The following is a 21113-nucleotide window of genomic DNA, read 5'->3' as shown; positions in this document are numbered from 1 at the left end:
GTAGGCCTACTTTAATCATCCTTTATTTGATTAGACTTCTGCTGTTTCAGCTAATAGCCTACACTGAGATCCATTTCCACGACATCTGCCTAGTGGTTTTAAACCCCCAGGTCGTCTAAAACCATGAGGCGTGTGCATTATTACCATGGCCTGTCAGTATAAGAACATTGGTCATCACCGTGTTCGTTACATTTTTAACTCGACCAGTGAATCCAGAATCTGATGAGTGGAGGCTGATATGAAAATGGGAACCATGGGCGGAGAATAACTCCTGGGGGTTGAGGTTTTTTTTTACAGTATTAGTTGAAATTGTTAACAAAATGATGAGGCAAAAAGCCTACGACGGAGAACGAAACTCGTCGTTATTAATTAATTAATTATTTGTCTTTATTCTTTGGCCAACAGATGGCGAAAGAGACGTGAGAATGTGACGTTTGTAAACAATCGCTTGCCCCGCCCTTTTTTTCCAAAGTAAAAGTATGAAATGTGAAGTTTCTTTTCATAAACTGCTCCTCAGTACTCGCTTCGATGTGCGACATTTAGCAATAGATTGAATCCAAACTTTTTTGTGGGATTTGATTGTTATTATTGTGCGGGTAGATTCCCAAATGAAAATAAATAAATAACTGAATGAATGAATGAATGAATGAAAGTCGACAGACTAACAAAGAAATGGCAATACATTTGAACACAGCTACCTAAAGATACATAATACAATACATGGCAAAATCCAACCCGCAGTGGTGAATTTCTCTCACTCTATAAACCATAACAAAGTTCGCTTTTATTTTAAAAGGAAGACACCGGATGTGGTCGGCCTCCTTCCAGTATTGCCAGATTGGGCCCGATTTTGGGCAGTTTTCCCGCCAATATTGGGCGGGAAATCGGGCCCAATCTGGCAACGCTGCCTCATCCCTGGAGCTCTCGCTGTGGTCTTCGTGGGCAGTTCGGTTCGTTCTCTGCACACCGTAGATTAAAACACAATGGGGCTGTAATGCATGCAACCGCAGAGGTAACACGACCCTCTCGACACATAAAGTAAACCTTGTATGGATTTCATGATGATGAAGAAGAAGAAATTCAAGTTCAAGGTGGACTTCGAGCTGGACGAGCTGTCGTCGGTCCCTTTCGTGAACGGCGTTCTGTTCTGCAAGGTCCGGCTGCTGGACGGGGGCTTCTCCGAGGAGTCATCCCGGTGAGGAGAACCAGGGTCCTACCTTCCATTACATAACCATTTATATTATATTATATATTACAATATCAGGGTTAGAATGTCTACCCAGTCGTCTAGCCTCAGAGCTAACCCCTAGCCGAATGGCTGTGAGGAGAGTACCGCTGATCAGCTGTTCTCGCAGCATCACAGGAGGAGATAAAAGGATAGGATTGATTTTCCATTATAATGTGGCAGTATAGTTTGGAAAAAGTGAGTATCACATACTGTATATTGGACAAAGTACAATTATTTACCCATGCTCTGATACCCAGACCAGTTGACGTTACTGTAATGCTGTGATATCGCTTTACCATGGTTGTTCTTTTCGGAACTCTTGGATGTGAGTTGCAATTTCTTTTCGTGCTCCTTTGGGTGTTTGGAGAATTCCCCCAAAATCAAGTCCTTCATCTCCAATGATTCAGAGCTAACACCTAGCCCAATTGCTATGAGGATTTTATTGTCTTTCATTTCCAGTTTCATTAACTCCCTTGCATAGACCACGACGTCTAATATAACTATAGCATTAGTAATAACATTGCTATAACAGTGTATTGTTAACAATAACAGTGCATTGTTATAGGTAGTATGAGCAGCAGGTGTAGGCTACATCATGTTGGTCTCGTCCAGGTCGGCATGTCGTTCAATTCAAGTTAATTAAATGAACTGTTAAATATTTAGTTTATGATAATGCTGATAATTCATCAATGGAGTTTCAGTTATTATCACTTTTCTTATTATTTGTTATTAGCTGGTCTGCAGTCATTAAGAATTGTATGGTGAACTAGTACAAATTCCACAAGCTCAGGCTATACGGTTTCAGAGACCGTTTCCAGTCATACACTGTTGCCATTATACTCAGTAACCCTAATTGTTTAGTCTATGGTTCATCCTCAATGTTTCAGCCAGGACAATGCTGTAATTTGGTGTTAAAGCCATCATACTTCATATACAAACTGTATACAAATCAATTATGAAAGAACAATTTCTCGAGTAGACCTTTCTCAAAGCAGACCTGCGGTCTAATGGTGATATTTGTCGCATTCTCAAGGATGATGCTGCACTTTTGAGCCTGAACTATGCCTGTGAGCCTTGTCTTTGACAAACATCCAGGTTTCATATTACTTGCCATTTCTAGTCAGGGTTGTAAAAATGTGTATTTAGACATAGGCAGTTCCTCCGTTTGCTCTCCTATAATTGTTATTAGAACTGTACACAATTTGCTGACTACAATTCCAACATAGTATAGTGGTTACTAAAGTAATGTGTATATTACTTTTCAAAACCCATTTCAGAGACATTTAGCGCATTATGCCCGCAAAAGCTTTTCTGGGAAGGAATACACGATCCCTATTCCATAGTATTACTAGAATTTCCAGCATAAAGAAATCAATATAAACCTTTTATTTTGAAGTTGTACGGCCAGAGACCGAGGGAGACAGCGGGAGTAACCGCAGCAGACTGGAGAGTGGGTGGGAGACAGATCTTCACTTGGGGAATCGGCCGGCTCCTAGAAATCGACACCACACTGCATCCTCACTGAGGTTCACATCGGACAGGAAGGGCTTGTACTTTAGACCCCAGCCAGCATCCACTTTATCTCAAAATTCATGGTCATAATCCATTAGTTTATGTTAATTTTATCTGTCACATTTCCTTGAATTTTCATGATTTTTCACACTCCCTTGCGTTGACGAGTTATTGAGTCATCAAGCGGGCGACCCATGTGTTTCTGTATTCTTGACAACAAACCCTGGGCCAGTAACATGCAGAGTGTTGGTTTGATCCCAGTTTAGTTGATTGTGAGATCAGTGGCTCTCTAAATCATTGTGTTAATCCATAGTTGCAGCCAAGCTGCTCTTTCTCTGTCTTCTTGAACATTTCCCAAGTATTCAATCATTCAGCTCCAACCTTCAAAAGAGTCAATATTTCACTCTAGCCATGAGTCACACCAGTGAAGCATGCACTGCTCTATCTTATCTTCTCTTTTGGCAGGACTTCTGCCTGGGAGACACATTTCCCTCGCTAGTAAAAATGTAGCATCAAAGTTCCACAGCGGCAAGGCAGGGTGACATAATACAAAACCTTCAGAGAATCTGGGTCACAGTGAGACGGAAAATAATGGGCACCTTTTGATGGGTTACACCTATCCTGGAAACCAGACAGATCTGTGAGCTCATGTTTTATTTGCTCTGGCATATGCTTCTGGCCCCCGTCCCAATAGGTTTGGCCAATCAGAACTGCTTATCTAATATACAGTGAGTTTAATACGATGACTGTTCACGGGACACTCTATGGGAGCACCACTATCTCTGTTATATCTATCTCTCTATCTTTATCTCTTATCTCTATCCGTCTGCATTGTTTAACATGGATTTTTTTTTAGATTTATAAATAACCTCTATTTATCCCATTCTGACAATCCGGAATAGTATGGGGAGAAGGAGGTGTGTATGAAGCAGTGATGGTGGGGGGGGGGTAGATGAAAGGCCATCTGGATGGTCGGAATGCTAGTCACATTCTCATGCTTTATTTTCCTCTCCTTTTGCTTTCTCTCTTGCTCTGTCTCTCTTGCATACAGCTCTGTTTGGCACTAACCTTCATCTTAAGGAATAGCTGTTCTCTCTTTCTTATAGACAAACACACGCGCACACATGTACCCAAACGCACACCCACGTACCAAATGCACACACACACACCCATGCACCGTCCTCCTCTCCCAGATGGTTTCACAATGAGGATGATGAATTTGCCATCAGTTCTTAAATAAAACACTAGAATGGAAACACAACTACATATTTTGCAGTAAATCGATTGGAACTGGTTAAATGGACTATATAACAGAATCCCGATATTCTGGTATCAGTTTTATTTTATTAGGGATTTGCTTATTTTATTGAGATTAAATGCTGAAATGTGGCCTTGTCCAGAGTCTGAGTTTACGCGTTTATAAGTGATCAAATGTGGATAATTATCAACTATGACTTAAAAAAGGTGGGAAAAAGTTGTTCAACAATGAGTAGTGCTGTTTTCAGAACAGGCCTGCGGGCGCCTCATGTGGTCCTTGCAGGCGCCATGGTGCCAGCGGGCACTGCGTTGGTGACCCCTGGTATAAAGCTTATTGGCTCAGGGGGGAGTGAGAAGTAGGCTTCAAAACAGAAAAAAGATGTCCATCCTCTGATTACATAGGAGCTGTTTCAGTCTTCTTAACACCCCCCCCCCCCCCCACCCACCCCCCACGCCCAAACAAGTACAACGGACTCGCATTGGTTTGGATATTATTGCCTGCAGCAGCAGTTACCTGAAGCAGTGAGAACTGAAGCCTCCAGACTCGTGACGTCCATAATCATATCCTGTGGTTGTAGCTTTTAGAGGAAATCAAAAACCCCGTACCAAGAATGAGAGCGTCATGCACTGTGCCTACAGTACCAAGCCACACAGGAAATGGTAGATAGCTAGATAAGACCAGTCTTTTTGGTGTGTGTGTGTTTTTATTCAAGATGTAGGGTCTTTTATAATGCACAGGAACTATTTAGTGGCTGTCTTTGAGGCACATTTGGGCTAGGAGGCACTGCGGTGTCAGTCACTTTCCAAAGTTTCCATACCTCCATATGTCTATTGACTATATTTTGACTGGTTTTCTGTACATTTTGCATTTGACACACACATATTCAAACACCGACGGCGGAGTCGACCACGCAGGGCGACAGCCGGCTCGTCAGGAGCAGTCAGGGTGAGGCGTCTCGCTCAGGGACACCTCCACACTCCGCTAGGAGGAGCCGGGGATCGAACCAGCGACCTTCCGGTTACCAGCCGAGCCGCTCCGCCTCCTGAGCTTCTGTACCCCAGCGTCGCTGTCCTCCTAACCGTGTCCTGTGTCTCTTGTGCCGGGCTCTTCCAGGGAGGCGGTGCAGGCCAACTGCGTCCACTGGAAGAAGCGGCTCTCCTTCCCCTGCAAGATGAGCGCCAGCGCGGGCACCGGCGTCCTGGACCCCTGCGTGTGTCGCGTGTCGGTCAGAAAGGTACCGCAGCCCAGGCCGGCTCCTCCCAGCTCTCACCGCCGCATCGGCTTTTGGTTGCAGGGCGCCCCCGGTGGTTCACCGGGTGGAGCGCGTACCATGAAGGCCCAGCCCTGACCGCAGCGACCCGGGTTTGATTCCTGCCCGTGGTCCTTTGCTGCATGTCTTCCCTCTCTCTCCCACACCTTCCTTTCTTACTGTACAATAAAAAGGACAAGTCGCTTCGACCCGATGGATGGTGTAATGTAGCTTGTTGACCTAAAGGTCGTCCAAAGTGCATTGGATTTTATGACTCCATGTTGTAAACCATGGATGTACTGTGAAGGGGGATTTGCTATCCATGCTGACTAAGTCCTAGCCCTCACATAGTGCGTGCGGGTACGTGAACCCTTGGTTTTAAATCAGGGTATCAAATGTCATGAGGAAGGTGATGTGCAAACACAGCAGCGACATTTTCTTTTTTTTATGATCTCTTCTAGGAGCTGAAAGGTGGAAAGGCGTATGCAAAGGTACACACACGCACACGCACACACGCACACGCACACGCACACGCACACACACACACAGGGTGGTTTGCCATCAGGGAAGGCGTGGAGCTCTAACCAGCAGGCTAATTGCAAAATCATATTTTATTCATTTGCATTAATTATGGATGGATGATCGTGGGAAAGGTGTCCTGTGTTCTCTGCATCCTCCCACATCAGTATAATGTTATATGTGCAAATCTAAATCTCTCTCTCTCTCTCTCTCTCTCTCTCTCTCCCCAGCTGGGGTTTGCCGACCTGAATCTGGCAGAGTTTGCGGGGTCGGGAAGCACGACCCGTCGATGTCTGCTGGAAGGCTACGATACCAAAAACACTCGACAAGACAACTCCATCCTCAAGGTACTGCCGGTGGGAGGCAAGGGGGAACGTCAAAGATATGTTTGACTGTCACTTGCTAGAATGTATGATTCATATTGTTATGTTTTAATTCATACAAATATAACAGTAAAATGCGATGTATGTATTAAAGCTACATAAAGCCCAAATAGAAAAAATATTATAGCATTATCTGTATATACTACAACATACGACAAGAGCAGCCTTTTAATTAATTAATTAATTGTATTATATTCTATCCTAGGTTGTCATCAGCACACAACTCATGTCCGGAGACCCCTGTTTTAAAACGTGAGTAAAACACTCCGTTCAACCTATGAAGGAATCATTCTGCAACTTCATGTTTTTCATGTAATGTGAATGTGGTTGTGTGGAACTGGTTTGGCAGACTGGTCCTGCCAAACCAGTGGAGATTCAGCTGTGTTATGAGCAGTATTTAGTTAAGTCACTGTTTGAATGGGAAGTTAAGAGCAAAACTAGATGGAAGGTAGCATTGATTAAAGGAATTATTGAACCTTCGAACAACGAACGTGTTTAATTGTATGCAGGACTATAAACTTAATCTGATCATTGGTGCTTTTCAAAGGGCAACAAATACTCAAATCTAACCCAAACACCATCTCTTGTATATTATTGTGAGAAAGATGGAAAAATGACTGAGATTGCATTTCTGAGTGAGGCGTGATTAATCTTGGTTTGGTGCTGCTGCTGTTGTGTGAACCTTTTCATAGATGCAAATGTTTTGGTAGTCTTCTGTTCTTTGTTGTGAAGCTATTTCAAGAATGTCATAAGCGCACTAAATCACTCTTTAGGCTGAGCTGGTTGCACTTGTCACTCATGGCGTCTGGGAATGTTAAATAATACTTTGTATAACGCAGAAGAGTTTCCAGACTGTAGTGTGAGGTATATCACTGCTTTTATGTATTTATTTACTTAAAAAACACCTGCAAGGAACAGGTCTTTGTTTAAAAAGTACACATTATGACATTTTCCCTTTCAACAGCGGCCAAAATGACTTGATTTCACTAAGACTTGACGAAAAGCCTTAAGTTGCCAAACTAGCTGAATAATGTTCCCCCCGAAATTTGCATGTTGATTTATTGGGTGCTTTGGAGCACAAAAATGTGTCAGGACTAGGGATGCTAACCGATGACCGTTTGACCGACTGTTTAACCCATTAATCTTGTCGCTTGTCGGTTAAAAAAAAAGTGGTGTCCACAGCCACAGTCACAGCCACAGAGTGTGTGTTGGTTTCACTTCACACAAAAAGATGATCAGATGAGGTGATTTATGAACAGGAGAGAGATAAGCAGAGTTACGAAATAGCAGGTGGCTGGTGCTGCTTGAAGCGGCTGTTATTTCAAATAGCACATTTAAATCTGATCGGTTAACCGGTTTCCACCGGTTAACGAGGCTCTGTGGTAGGTTAAAAATGATCACGTGTTTTTTTGTGCATGTAAAGAACATTTAGCTGTTTTCGCTAAGTCTGTGATCCAAACTGGAATAATAAAAGTTAAATTTTAGCGAACAATGTATTACTTCTTTCGCCTTCCCCTCACGTCTAGTGTCCTGTCCTGTCCTGTGTGTGTGTGTGTGTGTGTGTGTGTGTGTGTGTGTGTGTGTGTGTGTGTGTGTGTGTGTGTGTGTGTGTGTGTGTGTGTGTGTGTGTGTGTGTGTGTGTGTGTGTGTGTGTGTGTGTTAGGCCCCCGTCCACGGCCACTGTGATCGGGATCCAAGGAGACGCAGAGAGTCTCTTGGAGGACAGGAAGGGGGGAGACACCCAGAAAGCCGGCCCTGGTGAGACTTCAATGGCTTTCTCCTTTATGTTCTGCTCCACCAAGCTGCAATGAAACCCTCACCGTTACATAGCATTAAGGTGACCCTTTGAGTCTGCTGAGCTGTAGTGTTGATGGCACTGGGTAGTAGAGAAGCCACAAGCGAAATTACATCATTTTGCGAGCGCTTCTGAAGTTTGTAGTTTTTTTTTTGCTTCCATCTTAGTACACTGATTGGCGAATGCGACGCTTACACTTTCATGATATCCATTTATAGAAACAATTATGAGCGGTCATGTGCTGCTATATCCTTTCTTTTTATAGCCCTGGCTTAATTGATTAAGGAGCAATACAGCCCAGTCAAAAGATCCCTAATCAGATGAAACATTCTTAATTCCACATATTTATAGAGGATTATACAATTCTGACACAGGGCTGAAGGGTTTTTATTTGTCAAGTAGTTTTCTGTTTTCTGTTTCTGTTGAAACTGCGGTTGCAGATGAGAGAGAAACCATCATTGACTTAGTTCCGTCTATTATTTGATGTAGCTGTGATGGCCAGTTCCCCTGTTGCACTTGTTGTTCTGTTTGTGTCATCACTCACTACCTTCTGCAATTGGGCTTTGACACATTGACGGATAGTGGCTTCTTTGGTTTTAGAGCTTATACTCACCTGACTGCTATTGATTTTGTGTCCGATGTGTCTGTGAGTTACAGTGCTTACGTACGTGTGCGCAGTGTACTGTACTGAGTGCTTACACATGTGTGCGCAATGTGCTATATCCTAATCATTCCCAATGTCTTCCTGCTCCCCGCCTCCCGCTCTCTTTCCATTAGTTGATCATGTTTGCGTGCTCTGCGCTTGTCTCTCTTGAAGGCCTCAGATGCATGTTGGTTTGTTATGTTCTGTCATTTATAATTTACACTAGCTCTCTTTTTCAGAAACCATGCAATCTGCTCTGACCCCGTGGGCGGGCTTGGATTTAAAAATAGAAGTGTGTGTGTGTGTGTGTGTGTGTGTGTGTGTGTGTGTGTGTGTGTGTGTGTGTGTGTGTGTGTGTGTGTGTGTGTGTGTGTGTGCACACAATGCATGTACTATGTATGAGTAGGCGTGCGGTGATGCCTCACTAAAACGTATCCCTTCACACTGCTGTGTGTGTGTATGTGTGTGCACGTGACTCATAATTTTGCAGGAAGATTGCATGTACGGTTGTCGATAAATTTGCTTGCATCAGATATAGATTAGATGTTGAGATGGGGTATTGGCGGGTGCAAATGTGCACCTTTTTAGATGCTGCCATCTCAAAGCTTATACACCAACCTAAAGTGACAGCATGCTAGACGGATGTTGCATATACTGTGGCTTTCCCAGTATCAGCCTCTCTGGAACAAATCGGTCTCCATTCACCCGTCAGCGACTTCTGAACAGCGAATCAACCACCTGTTTCCGAATTCAAATCTAAGTCGAGTCAAGTCAATTTTACTTATAAAGAACATTTAAATACAACCAGAGTTGACCCAAAGCGCTTAACATGGCAGAATAGGGAAGAGTAAATAAAAAGTAGTAAGAAGTCAAACAAAGTTAAACAATGGGGAAAGGAGGGGGTGTTAAGGGTTGTTAAAAGCAAGAAAGAAAAGGTAGGTTTTTAAGTTGGCACGGTTGGTAGAGGCCTAAACGGGGTGGAAGGGTGGAGCACGGACACGGTTCAGCAGCGCGGGGCGGGCCCGATCGGGGCTCACCGGTCCTGGTGTGTGTTCAATTCAATTTTATTTGTCTAGCCCTTAATCCCCATTAAGGTCTCAAAAGGCTCAATGGGCCAGATATTTATGACACCCCCCTTTACCCAAGCCCCCACAAGGGCAGGAAGAAACCTTGAGGCTAAACGCATAGTGGGGGATCCGTCCTTCCAGGGATGGCCGGGAGTGCCATGGGGGCCAGGATTGACATACAGGTAAATACATGCACAACGTGTTAAACTGACGATGGGGTGTGACCCCCTGCAGAGGTCCGCGAGGCGAGGTGCAGCTCCGTCCCGGAGGAGCTGGCCGGCTGCGGACACTCCAGGACCTCCAGCTACGCCAGCCAGCAGTCCAAGCTCTCAGGTAGCCCGCACACCGTCAGTCCCTCTGGACCCATCCTCACCGTCACCCCAACAGAGTCACCCCAACCCCAACAGAGTCACACTGGACTCTTCCTCACCGTCACCCCAACAGAGTCCCACAGACTCTTCCTCACCGTGACCCCAACAGAGTCACACTGGACCCTTCCTCACCGTCACCCCAACAGAGTCCCACGGACTCTTCCTCACCGTGACCCCAACAGAGTCACACTGGACTCATACATGTCGCTGGCTAAATTTGACTTTTGTGTTCATGTTTCCAATTCCTTTATGATGAGAATGAATTGGCGTGAATGTGCTTCCATGCTGTGGATGATTATGTTCTAGTCAGAATATTTTGACGATCCAATCGAATGCCCGATAATTGTGCAACGTGCGATCCATTGAACCCAGGCTGTCTCATACCTGTGCCTCCTGCAGAGCCTGCTCAGCCTGAACCCCAGGGCAGCACGGGTTCACCGGGTTGTTTTCATGGGGTGCAGCGTCCCGCGTGTTTTAGGGTGCATTCAAACGGTAAGACATATGGAGGGGCGTCTTAATGAATGAAACACAACAGGCTTAACGGGGTACTACACACATTGGGGACCCCTTAGGGGTAGGTGGGAAGAGGGAAACAAATTGTGTGCCTCGGTGTAATAAACTGTGTTGCATACTGGCTGCCACCAATTAGACGTTTTGCATCCCTTCGCTACGTCGTCGGCCTGTAGAAGGAACGGCATGTTGGCTATGAGAGCTGACAGCCAACAGACAGGTGAGTCCCATGGACTGGACGCATTGGGGGGACCTCCGTCTGGTGCCCCCCTCGCCCTCTGGCCTCGTTATGTCACTGAGTGTCGGCAGGCAGTGCCCTACATCCACGCCCACGTCTCAGTAGTGAGGCGCAACAATGGCGCCGTTGTGTTATGATGCATTTAACAATTATTGGTAACACTTATAATAAGGTGCCATTATAAATAGCAAACTAGTCATTACCTAACCCTTTGTTAATATTTGTTAATTGTTAACTATTAACACAGGGTTAGGTAATGACTAGTTTTGCTATTTATTATGGCACCTTATTGTTACCCAATTATTGAATAATTGTTTTCGGATATACTACACGTGAACATTTCAAAAATAAACAAGATAACACTTTTTGCCGGGATTTGTTTTTATTAGCGTGACGAGACGACCGTCACACTATATCCCGAGTTTGAGATCTCAATCATGGGTATTGCCCATTATCCTGAGATAGCGAAGCAATCAAACTGCGCCATCTTAGGAGGTTCACGTGTAGCACATCAGCTTGTCGTCAAAACACAGTATACCTTCACCCCCTGACGTCGCACAAAAGTGATGCAAAACGTGTCCTTCCTATTCCAAACGGCATAATCACACATGTTGAAACCCTTCCCTAGTTCCCCCAAAGGGACCCTGAAAGTGTTTAACCTGGAGTCACCCTTTAATACTTGAGACCCGGGGGATCCGTGTGTTGAAAGACCGCCGAGGGCTGAATCACACCGGGGGATTCTGATGGTATTTGAAGGCCGGAGGTGGTGGTGGTGGTGGTGGTGGTGGGGGGAGGGGGTCTTCCTGTTTACCGTCTTTCCGCGGCTGTCCTCGTGTGCCCTTCTCCGGTTTCCACCTCAGTCCGTACTTAGCAGGCCGGCCACTCCCTGGACAGACCTCCTCTGTGTCCTCGGCTGGTGGTTGGATCACATTCTCTAGTGTGGGGGTTAGGGTCGTTCTTGAAATGAAGACAATCATTTTGAAGGCGTTTTCCTTTGGTCATTTAATTGTATTTAGTCCTTTTATCGCCATGGAGGATTGATACCAAGTACTGCTACTGGTTTGGACTGTTCTGTTCATTAAGTGTTACACAACAGCAGACATTGAAGTGGTTCTGGATTATGTGCTGACATCTCTGCGCATGTTTGGTCAGTCACCTCCAGAATCAAAAGGGATTCTGCCGCATAAAAACCAAACAAAATGATAGCCAGCTGTTTGAGACAGAGAGCTCCAGCTCCCCCACTTATGGATAAGAACATTAGAAGAGAGGATAGAGCAGGGATTGAGTTATCCTCCTTTTCCAATTACAATCCATCAATGAGAAATGCTCACATCTTTGACCGACAATCTGCCGTTCCAGGCGGATCAAATCCCTGTGTTATTGTAGTAGAGCCTGTAAAGGCCCTCCAATAACTACACTACTAGGTTCATGAGGTTTTTTAATGAGTATTATGTGATTGAAGAAGACAAGCGACCTAATCTGTTTGACGTACTACCTAATCTGTAGGGATAAGATAATGATAAAGTATACCTAATGTATACTGAAAGGTGTGCTGTAAATTTCTTTCCCATATAAATACTGATGATTGCTTGGCTCCCAAATCAGTTCTTCTGACATGTGAATATTTAACTGTTCAAACTTTAATTTTTCCTACAATTGGATTCTTTCCATAAGCATATAGAGAATAAAAATGGACGGCTCGTAGTAGGGCTGGGCCATTTGGCCTAAAAATAAAGTATCAGATTTCTTCAAACCAAACCCGATTAATGATTTTAATCATTTTTTATTTTTATATATATATTTTAAGTATGTATTTTATTTAAAGAATAGCAATGATTAACGAAAGCTCTCTCCCACTCTGCTGTGTCCCTCGGTTTAAGATGTTGGAATAAACGTGTTGTGCTGCTGCTTTTGGTTGCAACAAACTCTACACACTAACTTCCTTCAGCGCATGCTGCCATGTTGATATTTTACTTATTTTCCTGCTCTAGCGTGCAGCGCGTTCCCCTCTCGGACGCGCCCTGACGACGCCCCCTTGTGGTCCCTCTGCAGGCTACAGCACGGGCCACTCGCGCTCCTCCAGCCTGTCGGAGTTCAACCACCGCCGGAACCACTCGGTGGGCAGCACCTCCACGGGCATCGGCAGCATCCCGGAGCCCGCCGACGACGGCGAGAGCAGGCCCTGCCACGCCCTGCCCCCCCCCTCCAGCACCCCGGGGGGGGCAACCCCGGTCCGCAGCGCCTCGTCCTGTGAGCGCCTCAACAGGTGGGTGGTGCTCGTCAGAGGGATGGATGCTCTGGGGGGAGACTATGGGACACGGGGGGGGGGGGGGGGGAAGACTCCTGTGTAAAGATAATGAAACTAAATTCAAATCAATAAATAGTTGTCGTCGTCTTGGATAGGATTTAAAGGAGACCTATTATACCACCAGGTGTGAGTGTGATTAGCCTTACAAGCCGTTTGAAAGATCTGCCTCTTCTGACATCACTAGTGGGCGTGTCCTCCTAGATGTGTGCTGGATAGATAAGGAGCGTTTGCTAAAGTCCACTGGGTAGTCTGGTAGACTGATCTACCCAGCGCACATCTAGGTGGACACGCCCACCTGGTAAGAAGAAGAGGCAGATTTTCAAAACGGCTTGTGATGGCCTAGCACACTCACACCGGGTGGTGTAATAGGTCACTATATCTATCAAACGCACACTCTATTGTGGAGCTATTGAATGGCCAGGCTACAGCAGTGTGTGTGTCACCCCCCCCCCCCCCCCCGAGCAGACACCCGGTGAAGCAGGACTCCATGGAGTCCCAGCTGAAGAGGATGGACGACACCCGGGTGGACGCCGACGACGTGGTGGAGAAGATCCTCCAGGGACAGGACTTCACGCCCAACCTGCTGGACTCCAGCACCGAGGGTAACCCCACAACCCCATCACACACCGAGGACACGGGGCAGACGTTAGGAGATACTTGAATGAAGGAATGTCACATATATCTTTTAATTTGCAGATATTACGCAACTTCATAAAGCCATTGTGTAAGGGAAGATAACCAACGCCTCTGGTGTTAAACAAGGATGGGTCGGTCTACCCGTGTTGCCAGATTGGGCCAGATTTCCCACCCAATCTGGCAACACTGCAGGTTAATGCTAGTGACACCGTGTCCTCTGGTAATCAGCCAATCCCGAAGCAGCCTCGCTCTCGAAGTCTCCCATCACTGACGAACAGGGAGCCGTGCCGCCGTCAATACGGGGGTTATTTTTAGATCGCCTGGCAACCGGCTGCTCCTGAAGACCCGATTGCGCGTCCGCTCTCCACTAACTGAATCTGGCTCAACTATCGTCTCCTCTCTTTCAGAGGAAGGCCTGCGTCTCTTCGTGGGGCCGGGAGGAAGCACGGCCCTCGGAAGTCATCACCTGCCCACCAGGTGAGTGGGGCAGTGCTCAGTGGGGGGCAATTATCCCTCTCCCCCTCCCCTCCCCCTATCTCCCCCTCCCCCTCCCATTGTCAATATGGTGGCAAGCGTTACAGCTAAGAACCAGCTATCCCCTAACAATAGTATTAGCTGTCCAAGAAACTAGTCTTAGCTGTGTAATTTGCGTTTTGGCCAACAAACTATTTAAGCATATTTTCATGAAAGAAAGATGGAAGTCGCTCTGAACCCATGTTTTTGCTTTTCTGTTCCCAAGCAGCTGATGTCTTGCATTGAATGTAGTCGTGCGTACTGTACTCCTTTGTTCCTGGGAGAGAGAACAGTAGCCTGCATTGTGAGCCTCTGTTCCACGGTGGCTAATTGCCCTCTCCTCCCTCTCTCTCCCCCTCACAGGGTCGGCGCCGGAGCGTACGAGCAGGTGGTCATCAAACGTTGAGCCAATCGTCCACCACCCCAAGAGCAGTAGCGCTGTCTTACTACCAACACACACACAAATCTGAGCAACACCTTGCTTTGTCTATTCAAAATGACCAGCAGAGGCCCACTGCAATAGTGCCCCCTGGTGGTCAAGCAGAGGCTGGAGACCCTGGGTCGGTTGTAAGGGGTGGGGGCCACCTAAATGTTTATCCGCCAATATATTTTAGCAGATTGAATCCTACCAAATGTATGACCGCTGAAGGCCATGAAAATAGATCTCTCATATGCACCTCTTCATATGAGCAGTCATTAGACGCTTTCCCTCTTCTCCCCACTACTAGAGCCATGGGTGTGGGTAATGCTATTGATTAGCAGAGGGGGGGGTTCCACCAATAGACGGCACCATTCCATGCCCCTCACCACAATACATTCCATAAGCCGTCCACGCTTTTATTTTGGCACAGTGACGTCTCTGGACTAGCGTTTAAATAAGAAAAAAAATAGTATTTTATATTACCTGTACGCTGCTTGGAAGTTGTACGCCCTCCCGCCACTCTCTCGTCGGTGTTTTGACACATGGAGATGTCTTGCAGTAAGCCGCCTCCATCATGGTAAGACCACTGGTTAGTTGTTCTCTGGTGACTTGACACCGATGATGTAAGCAAAGCTTCACGTCTCACATCTCGGCGGCGGTTTGGTTTTGACAGTGGTCTGCATTCAGACTGGAGGACTCGTGAAATAGTCCGCTGCCGCCGTCATAAATGAGCGTCACATGACACGCCGTAATAAACACGTCTCATAGTGAAGCACTACAGCAGCACTACATTAGCATGTGTTGCTAAAAACCACGATCCATTATCCTCGTTATTTGGTTTTTGTGCTCCTCCCGATCAAGCCACATCTATAAGCTGCAAGAGGAAGGGGTCACAACAACCCAACATCCCCCCCCCCCCCCGTTGGGCCTGTTCTGGCAGACATGTTCACATGGTTAACCAGTGACAATGGTACCTCCCTGTCCCCTTTGACAAAGCCATATCAGGGGCCGCTATACACGCCCCAACCATAACCACGATTTACGTATTTAACGTATTTAAATCCCTCTGCACAAAGTGTCATTAACGTCGTACTTTAACCCGCTTAACGTTGTGGTAAAATGTGTACATGTGTGTCTCCATATTTTTGTATGTTGGGGAAAGCCGTGTTGCGTATTACTCAGTATGGCCGTTGTCTTCAGTAGATGTCCCCTTCTCCTGTCCCCTGGGCTTCGGTCAGAGGACCACCCCCTGTAATTCATCCACTCATCTCTGTGCCATCCTTTGTTTGAAAAATGCCTTTTGTTCGAAGGAACCCGTTTGATTTAACCGTTCAGCATTTGAAGTACTCCCAAGATTCATTAGTGTTTGCAAATGTCACCGATACATTCGCTGAGTTGCGTTTTCACCAAGTAACACTCGGAGCCTGATTGCTGTTATTACATTGTTGTTTGTATCGAGGAAAATGAATCACTTCTTTTTTTGTTTTGTTGTTCCCGTGGAGACGGGCAGATTCTGGTACTGAACATGTTGTTACAAACATGGTTGCTTCTTCTCTTCTGTGAAGCTGTGCTTATAAATGGAGCTGTTGACTGTATTCTTCTGTAAAGTGGCGTTCTTCGCTGTCTCGACAGTGTCTGTGTTTCTCCCCTTTCGCAGAGCAAGTTCTTTTTGACCAACGTTTTACTTACTTTTAACAAGTGTACTACTGTATGCTTTGGTTGTGTACCATGCACTGTTTAATTAAAAAGGTGTAAAAAAAACAAAAACTGCAGTGTCTCAAGAACAGGTCTTTATTGGGGAATGGTTTTCCTGACAGTGTAACTTTTATATTGGGTGTGTGAAGCAATGCTCCACCAAGCATTGCAGGAGGATATGTGGTCACTCAAAAGTGGGTGTCTCCTGGAAAACAAAGACTGGCCTTTTGAAAAGTCAGGGTGAGGTGTCTTGCTCAAAGACATCAAGACTCAGCTAGGAGGAGCCGGGAATCGAACTAGCAGATTCTAGGTTACCAGTCAACCCGCTCTACCTCCCGGGTTTCTTTCTCCATGCAATTTAAATTGTGTGTAATGTAGACAATTTCGCATCAAAGATATTGTGAATTATTACCTTAACACTACACTTTCCAGGCTAGAATACTGATGAGCTTAGAGACGGCCTGGTATACCTGTGTTGGTTGATCAGAGGCTCTCCCACATCTCTTCCTCCACTGCATGGTGGCAGGCTGGGTCCATTCTATTGGTGTTCTCTGGCTCCTCCTCACTGACCTCTTCCCCTGAGAGGAACACGGTTATTACTGGTATCATAATGCATACATTCATTAATACCCATGAGAGCAATACATGAGGGCGTCATTGCAGCGTATAAAGCGGGGGAAACCAAACAACATAACTCCACCCCTCGAAAACATGAGTACACGAATACCTTCATCCAGAACCACAGCAAACCCGTCCTGGCTCAGTCTGACCAGTGGGTCGTCGGCTATGAAGAGCCTCAGACGAGCCAGGGATCCACTCAGGTCTCTGATCCGGGGGCAGCAGGACCACACTCTGTGCAGAGGAACAAACACACATCTGGGGGGGGGGGGGGAATTAACAAACTCAGAAAACCTCTAGAGCAAATCATCCCCTATGCAGCTGCTCTTCTCTTGATAATGGGATCGGACACATATGGAGCACCAATTACTTAAGCAATAACAATTGTTTATTTAGGAACCCAAGTGAGAAAAAAGAAACAACAAAGCATTCCCGTACCGGCCCTGTCTGTAGGACTCCAGCTGCCCTCTGCTGGTCATCTTGACATCCTCCCACCCGTGGGTTCCCTCTCCGTCAAAGACGCTTTCCTCAAACTCATCTGCAGAAGGACAAAGGTTTGGATTTGGAAAAGTGTAACAAAATGGTGGCCCGCCGATACACCCTTCCTGTTCAGACAAGAGGTTTTACAGGACGGCAAAAACAAAATTCCAGCGTCGCCGTGGAACACATGGAGAAGCTCTTAACGTTGAGGTTTGCAGGTGTCCCTCGGGTCACCTGTCGGCTCCGTCTCCGCCCTGTCCGGCTCTGTGTGACCCAAGCCTTCCTCCCCGTCGTCCCCGTCCCCGTCCTCCGTCCTCCTCCTTCGGGAGAGCTGGTAAGCCCAGTGGAGGACCTCACTGACCAGACACCCTCGCAGGACGTTGTTATCACACAGACTGGGGTAGGACACGCTGTAGAGCTGGAAGAACCCAGACAACCAGACCATCAGGGAGGGGTAAGCTAGCCTGTCACGCTACCGCACACCGATGAGCTGCTTACACGCTTGTACGAAAAGATCTCCCCGGCGTCACCGCTGGACGCCGGAGCGCCGCCGCCCCGGGACAGCCTCCGGAACACGGCGATCTGCGTACAGAAGCCCACCTGGAGGTGCAGGTGAGGCACTGCCTGCCCCACGCCCGTGAACTCGGCTTCGTAGCCGTACCGCCCACATGCCTTCAGGGCCCTGCGGAGACAAAGAGAAATCGGTGTGAGTGGCGAGTTTCACTTTGTTTCTCTTCATGTTTATCTCGACGATCATGTGACTGGAGGAGGGCATCCGCAAGAGTGTAATTGCGGCAAAAACCCTCGGGCCCCAGTAGTAAACTGTCAAAAAGTTAAAATCGGTTCGAATCAACATCTTGTGTCTTATTTCTGAAAGCTTCATCCGTTCACAATCAGTTTTCTTTGGTAGAATATCAAGAAACAGCGCAAAACAATTAAACCTTAGCCATAAGTGAACGACGACCACTAACCAGGACTGGAACTCAGCTCGGGTCCACTCAAACTTATGGTCGGAGTTCCTGAAGCCACGCATTCTGGGAAAGAGCGGGTTGAATTCGACGTTCGGGGTACTGACAATGGCCGTCCCTGGGGTCATGTAGCCAAACAGCACCTCGGTGAAGCGCTCCACCGCGTCCAGATGGAGATGCTCGATGCTGGGGTGGGGGGGGGGGGGGAAATCAAAGTGAGAAATACGGAAAAGTAATGCCTTCCAAAGCATCCATACAAAGGCATTGAAAGCATGGACGCGTTGCTGTGATATGTCGACGTGGCCGTCATATTTGAGGACTGTAAACAAACACAAAGGAAACGGAGTTGGGGAGACGCGTTCCTTCTGGATAATAAGCACCATAACGTTAACATTCCTCAACCGATTTCAATTAGACTTTTTTCTAGGTTCCTATTAAAATCATATTGTATAAAGTCCAAATAAAATGTGTTTTATTCTCCAAGTTGTTCATGAACACAACTCTGTTCAGATACGTAGACGGTGCTTTTTAAATAGAACAATCAACGCCTTCTGTTACTTGCATCTACCATATGGCATAGAAGTTGGCTTCAAAGGCCAATGCAGTATACATTATGATTAGTATACATTATGACTACATATTGTAGTGAGTAGATATATTCTTTTATATTTGTTTGTGTGAGAATATGTTAAGATAACTTTAGCTACACACTGAGCGCAAGAGAAGAAGTTTGATGCCTGATGCATTTTAGAGTTGAGGATTAAACCGCACCCTCATAGAAACGGCTGAGGAAGAGAAGGAAGGCAAATGCGATAATTGTCTCAGCTGAGCCTGGTCTTCTTACAGTTCTATGCTGGTCACCAGATCAAATCCTCGGAGCCTGGCATCCTTCTGTGTGACGGAGCCGTGATACAGTTCAATGCTCAGTGGAGAAGCTCCCGGCTGCAGGTAGTCAGTTGGGAGAGGTGCCAATTCATGCCTGCAAATAAATAACAGTTCCAAGCTCTTCTGATAATGTGAAACGTGATTTATATACCGGTAGGGTGCATCGTGGGTCTTTTAAGGATACAATCAAACTTCTGGTCAATACTATGTGTGTGAAGGATTTAAATGTTATTGTGCAGAGATCAAATAAAATATCGGCTTTAGAATGTACATTTTCTTCTTCATCGAGTTGCTCTGAAGGTCCACCCCACAAAGTAGTTCGATTTCACGGTGAAACTTGAGTTTCCTCAGTAGTGAACAGTCATTGCATCCCAAATCCACAACCTGGTGCACAACAAAAAGTTACGGTAGATCAGTGACAATGGTATTGAATTGATAAATGTTTATTAGCAAAGGGACGTTAGATGCTAAAGTGATCGCCACAGGATCCCCAGTGTTACTCACCTTTTTAGGTTTGTGTGTCTTCACAAAGTCGATCACATATTGGTGCCTCTGTGTGTTGACCGACGGGTTGAAACGGAGCTCCTCCATGATTACGGTAGGTCCTAATTGCTGTGGTGTGGGGCTGGCCTGGGTCGTCTGGTCCCGTCAGCCACGTGACGCACAATCCAGGGTCAAACCAATTCAACAACCAAGGGTCAAACCAATTAAACAACCCAGGGTCAAACTAATTCAACAACCGGGGTCAAACTAATTCAACAACCATGGGTCAAACTAATTCAACAACCCAGGGTCAAACCAATTGAACCACCCAAGGTCAAACCAACACAACAGTCCAGGGTCAAACCAATTGAACCAGTCCGCCCACTGACGAGCGGCTGGCGAATCACTTTTCGAAAAATGGCCTTTGGGTCTACCATGGGGTCTGCGCATGAGTTTACCATGGAGTTTACATAGGAATGAATGGGCGCCATTTTATTTATTTTTGTTTAAATTAATATTGATATAATAAAAAAAACAACGTACTGGCAATGATGGAAAAGTATAACAAAATGGGGAACGACTTCACGTGACAAATGAAGAAAGAGGGAACAGTAATTGTTTGCTTTGCAGAAAACGTCTGTATTTTTATTTTCTTGCGCTGTATATTGTGTGCTTAATAACCATCAATATATGATTCCATTTTGATTCAAATAATATGTTTCTTGGAATTGGTATCCATTATTATCAATTTTATTTTCTGCTCTTCTCTTCAATCAAACCAATAAAAAATAAAGAAAAGACAAATATTATGTCTCCTCCATTTCGGACACTTTCCACCTCAAGTGTATTAACCTATCCTATACCCAGTCAGATCTGTGTGTGTGCGTGTGCGTGTGCGTGTGCATGTGTGTGTATATGTTGTGGCAACCCGGCCGTTGCCAATTAAGAAGATTCAGAGCACCTGAGGAACAGGTGGAGGAGCAGGCTTAAATAGCCTGCTCCTCCACTCATTCAGCTCTCCCAGCCCTGGAGCTCGTGCACGGAGAGACCGGTCCTCGTGGGTGACGGGATGCCTCCCAGGTATTATGTTATTTGTGTATTGAGAGACTTTGTTATGTTCTGGATTAAACATGCCTTTTTTGGCATTTCCCCTCAAAGTTGTATCCTGTTTGGGAGGAGGTGGTTCGCTCACTGTGCCGGGTTGCCACAATGTGTAAGGTCTGCCTCACTTGTATTCATTTGCAATAACTTGAATGGAACTTTAGAAATTTGGGGATAAGCAGCATAGCAGTCAGGTACCTATTTTAATCTTTAATAAACCGTGTATTTCGTT

At 46.0% G+C, this 21113-nt stretch overlaps 2 protein-coding genes across 4 annotated transcripts; one reads left to right on the top strand and one right to left on the bottom strand.

Annotated features, from left to right (window-relative positions):
- Positions 1–889: 889 nt before the first annotated feature.
- fam102bb (family with sequence similarity 102 member Bb) lies at positions 890–16418 on the top strand. 2 transcript variants are annotated; one of them, XM_030373009.1, is made up of 12 exons: positions 890–1195; positions 5112–5232; positions 5709–5738; positions 5997–6113; positions 6355–6401; positions 7813–7907; positions 9889–9987; positions 10425–10517; positions 12826–13039; positions 13547–13683; positions 14125–14194; positions 14594–16418. In XM_030373009.1, exons 1-12 carry the CDS (start codon positions 1050–1052, stop codon positions 14634–14636), a joined length of 1212 nt encoding a protein of 403 aa, XP_030228869.1. In that variant the 5' UTR covers positions 890–1049; the 3' UTR covers positions 14637–16418. The 2 variants fall into 2 exon arrangements, with proteins under 2 accessions (XP_030228869.1, XP_030228870.1); XM_030373010.1 differs by lacking the exon at positions 10425–10517.
- Positions 16419–16428: 10 nt separating this feature from the next.
- henmt1 (HEN methyltransferase 1) lies at positions 16429–19978 on the bottom strand. 2 transcript variants are annotated; one of them, XM_030373007.1, is made up of 10 exons: positions 19802–19978; positions 19569–19681; positions 19257–19391; positions 18416–18598; positions 17943–18126; positions 17649–17862; positions 17403–17502; positions 17074–17222; positions 16817–16924; positions 16429–16551 (listed from the first exon to the last, which is right to left on the bottom strand). In XM_030373007.1, the coding sequence occupies exons 1-9, from the start codon at positions 19886–19888 to the stop codon at positions 16830–16832; spliced, it is 1260 nt and encodes a 419-aa protein (XP_030228867.1). In that variant the 5' UTR covers positions 19889–19978; the 3' UTR covers positions 16429–16551; positions 16817–16829. The 2 variants fall into 2 exon arrangements, with proteins under 2 accessions (XP_030228867.1, XP_030228868.1); XM_030373008.1 differs by having other exon boundaries at positions 17679–17862; positions 19802–19975.
- Positions 19979–21113: the final 1135 nt, after the last annotated feature.

The sequence above is a fragment of the Gadus morhua genome, chromosome 12 (genome assembly GCF_902167405.1).
Source record: "Gadus morhua chromosome 12, gadMor3.0, whole genome shotgun sequence".
Lineage (NCBI taxonomy): Eukaryota > Metazoa > Chordata > Actinopteri > Gadiformes > Gadidae > Gadus > Gadus morhua.
The sequence above is the reverse complement of the archived record's forward strand: the minus strand, read 5'-3'. Positions and strand labels throughout refer to the sequence as shown.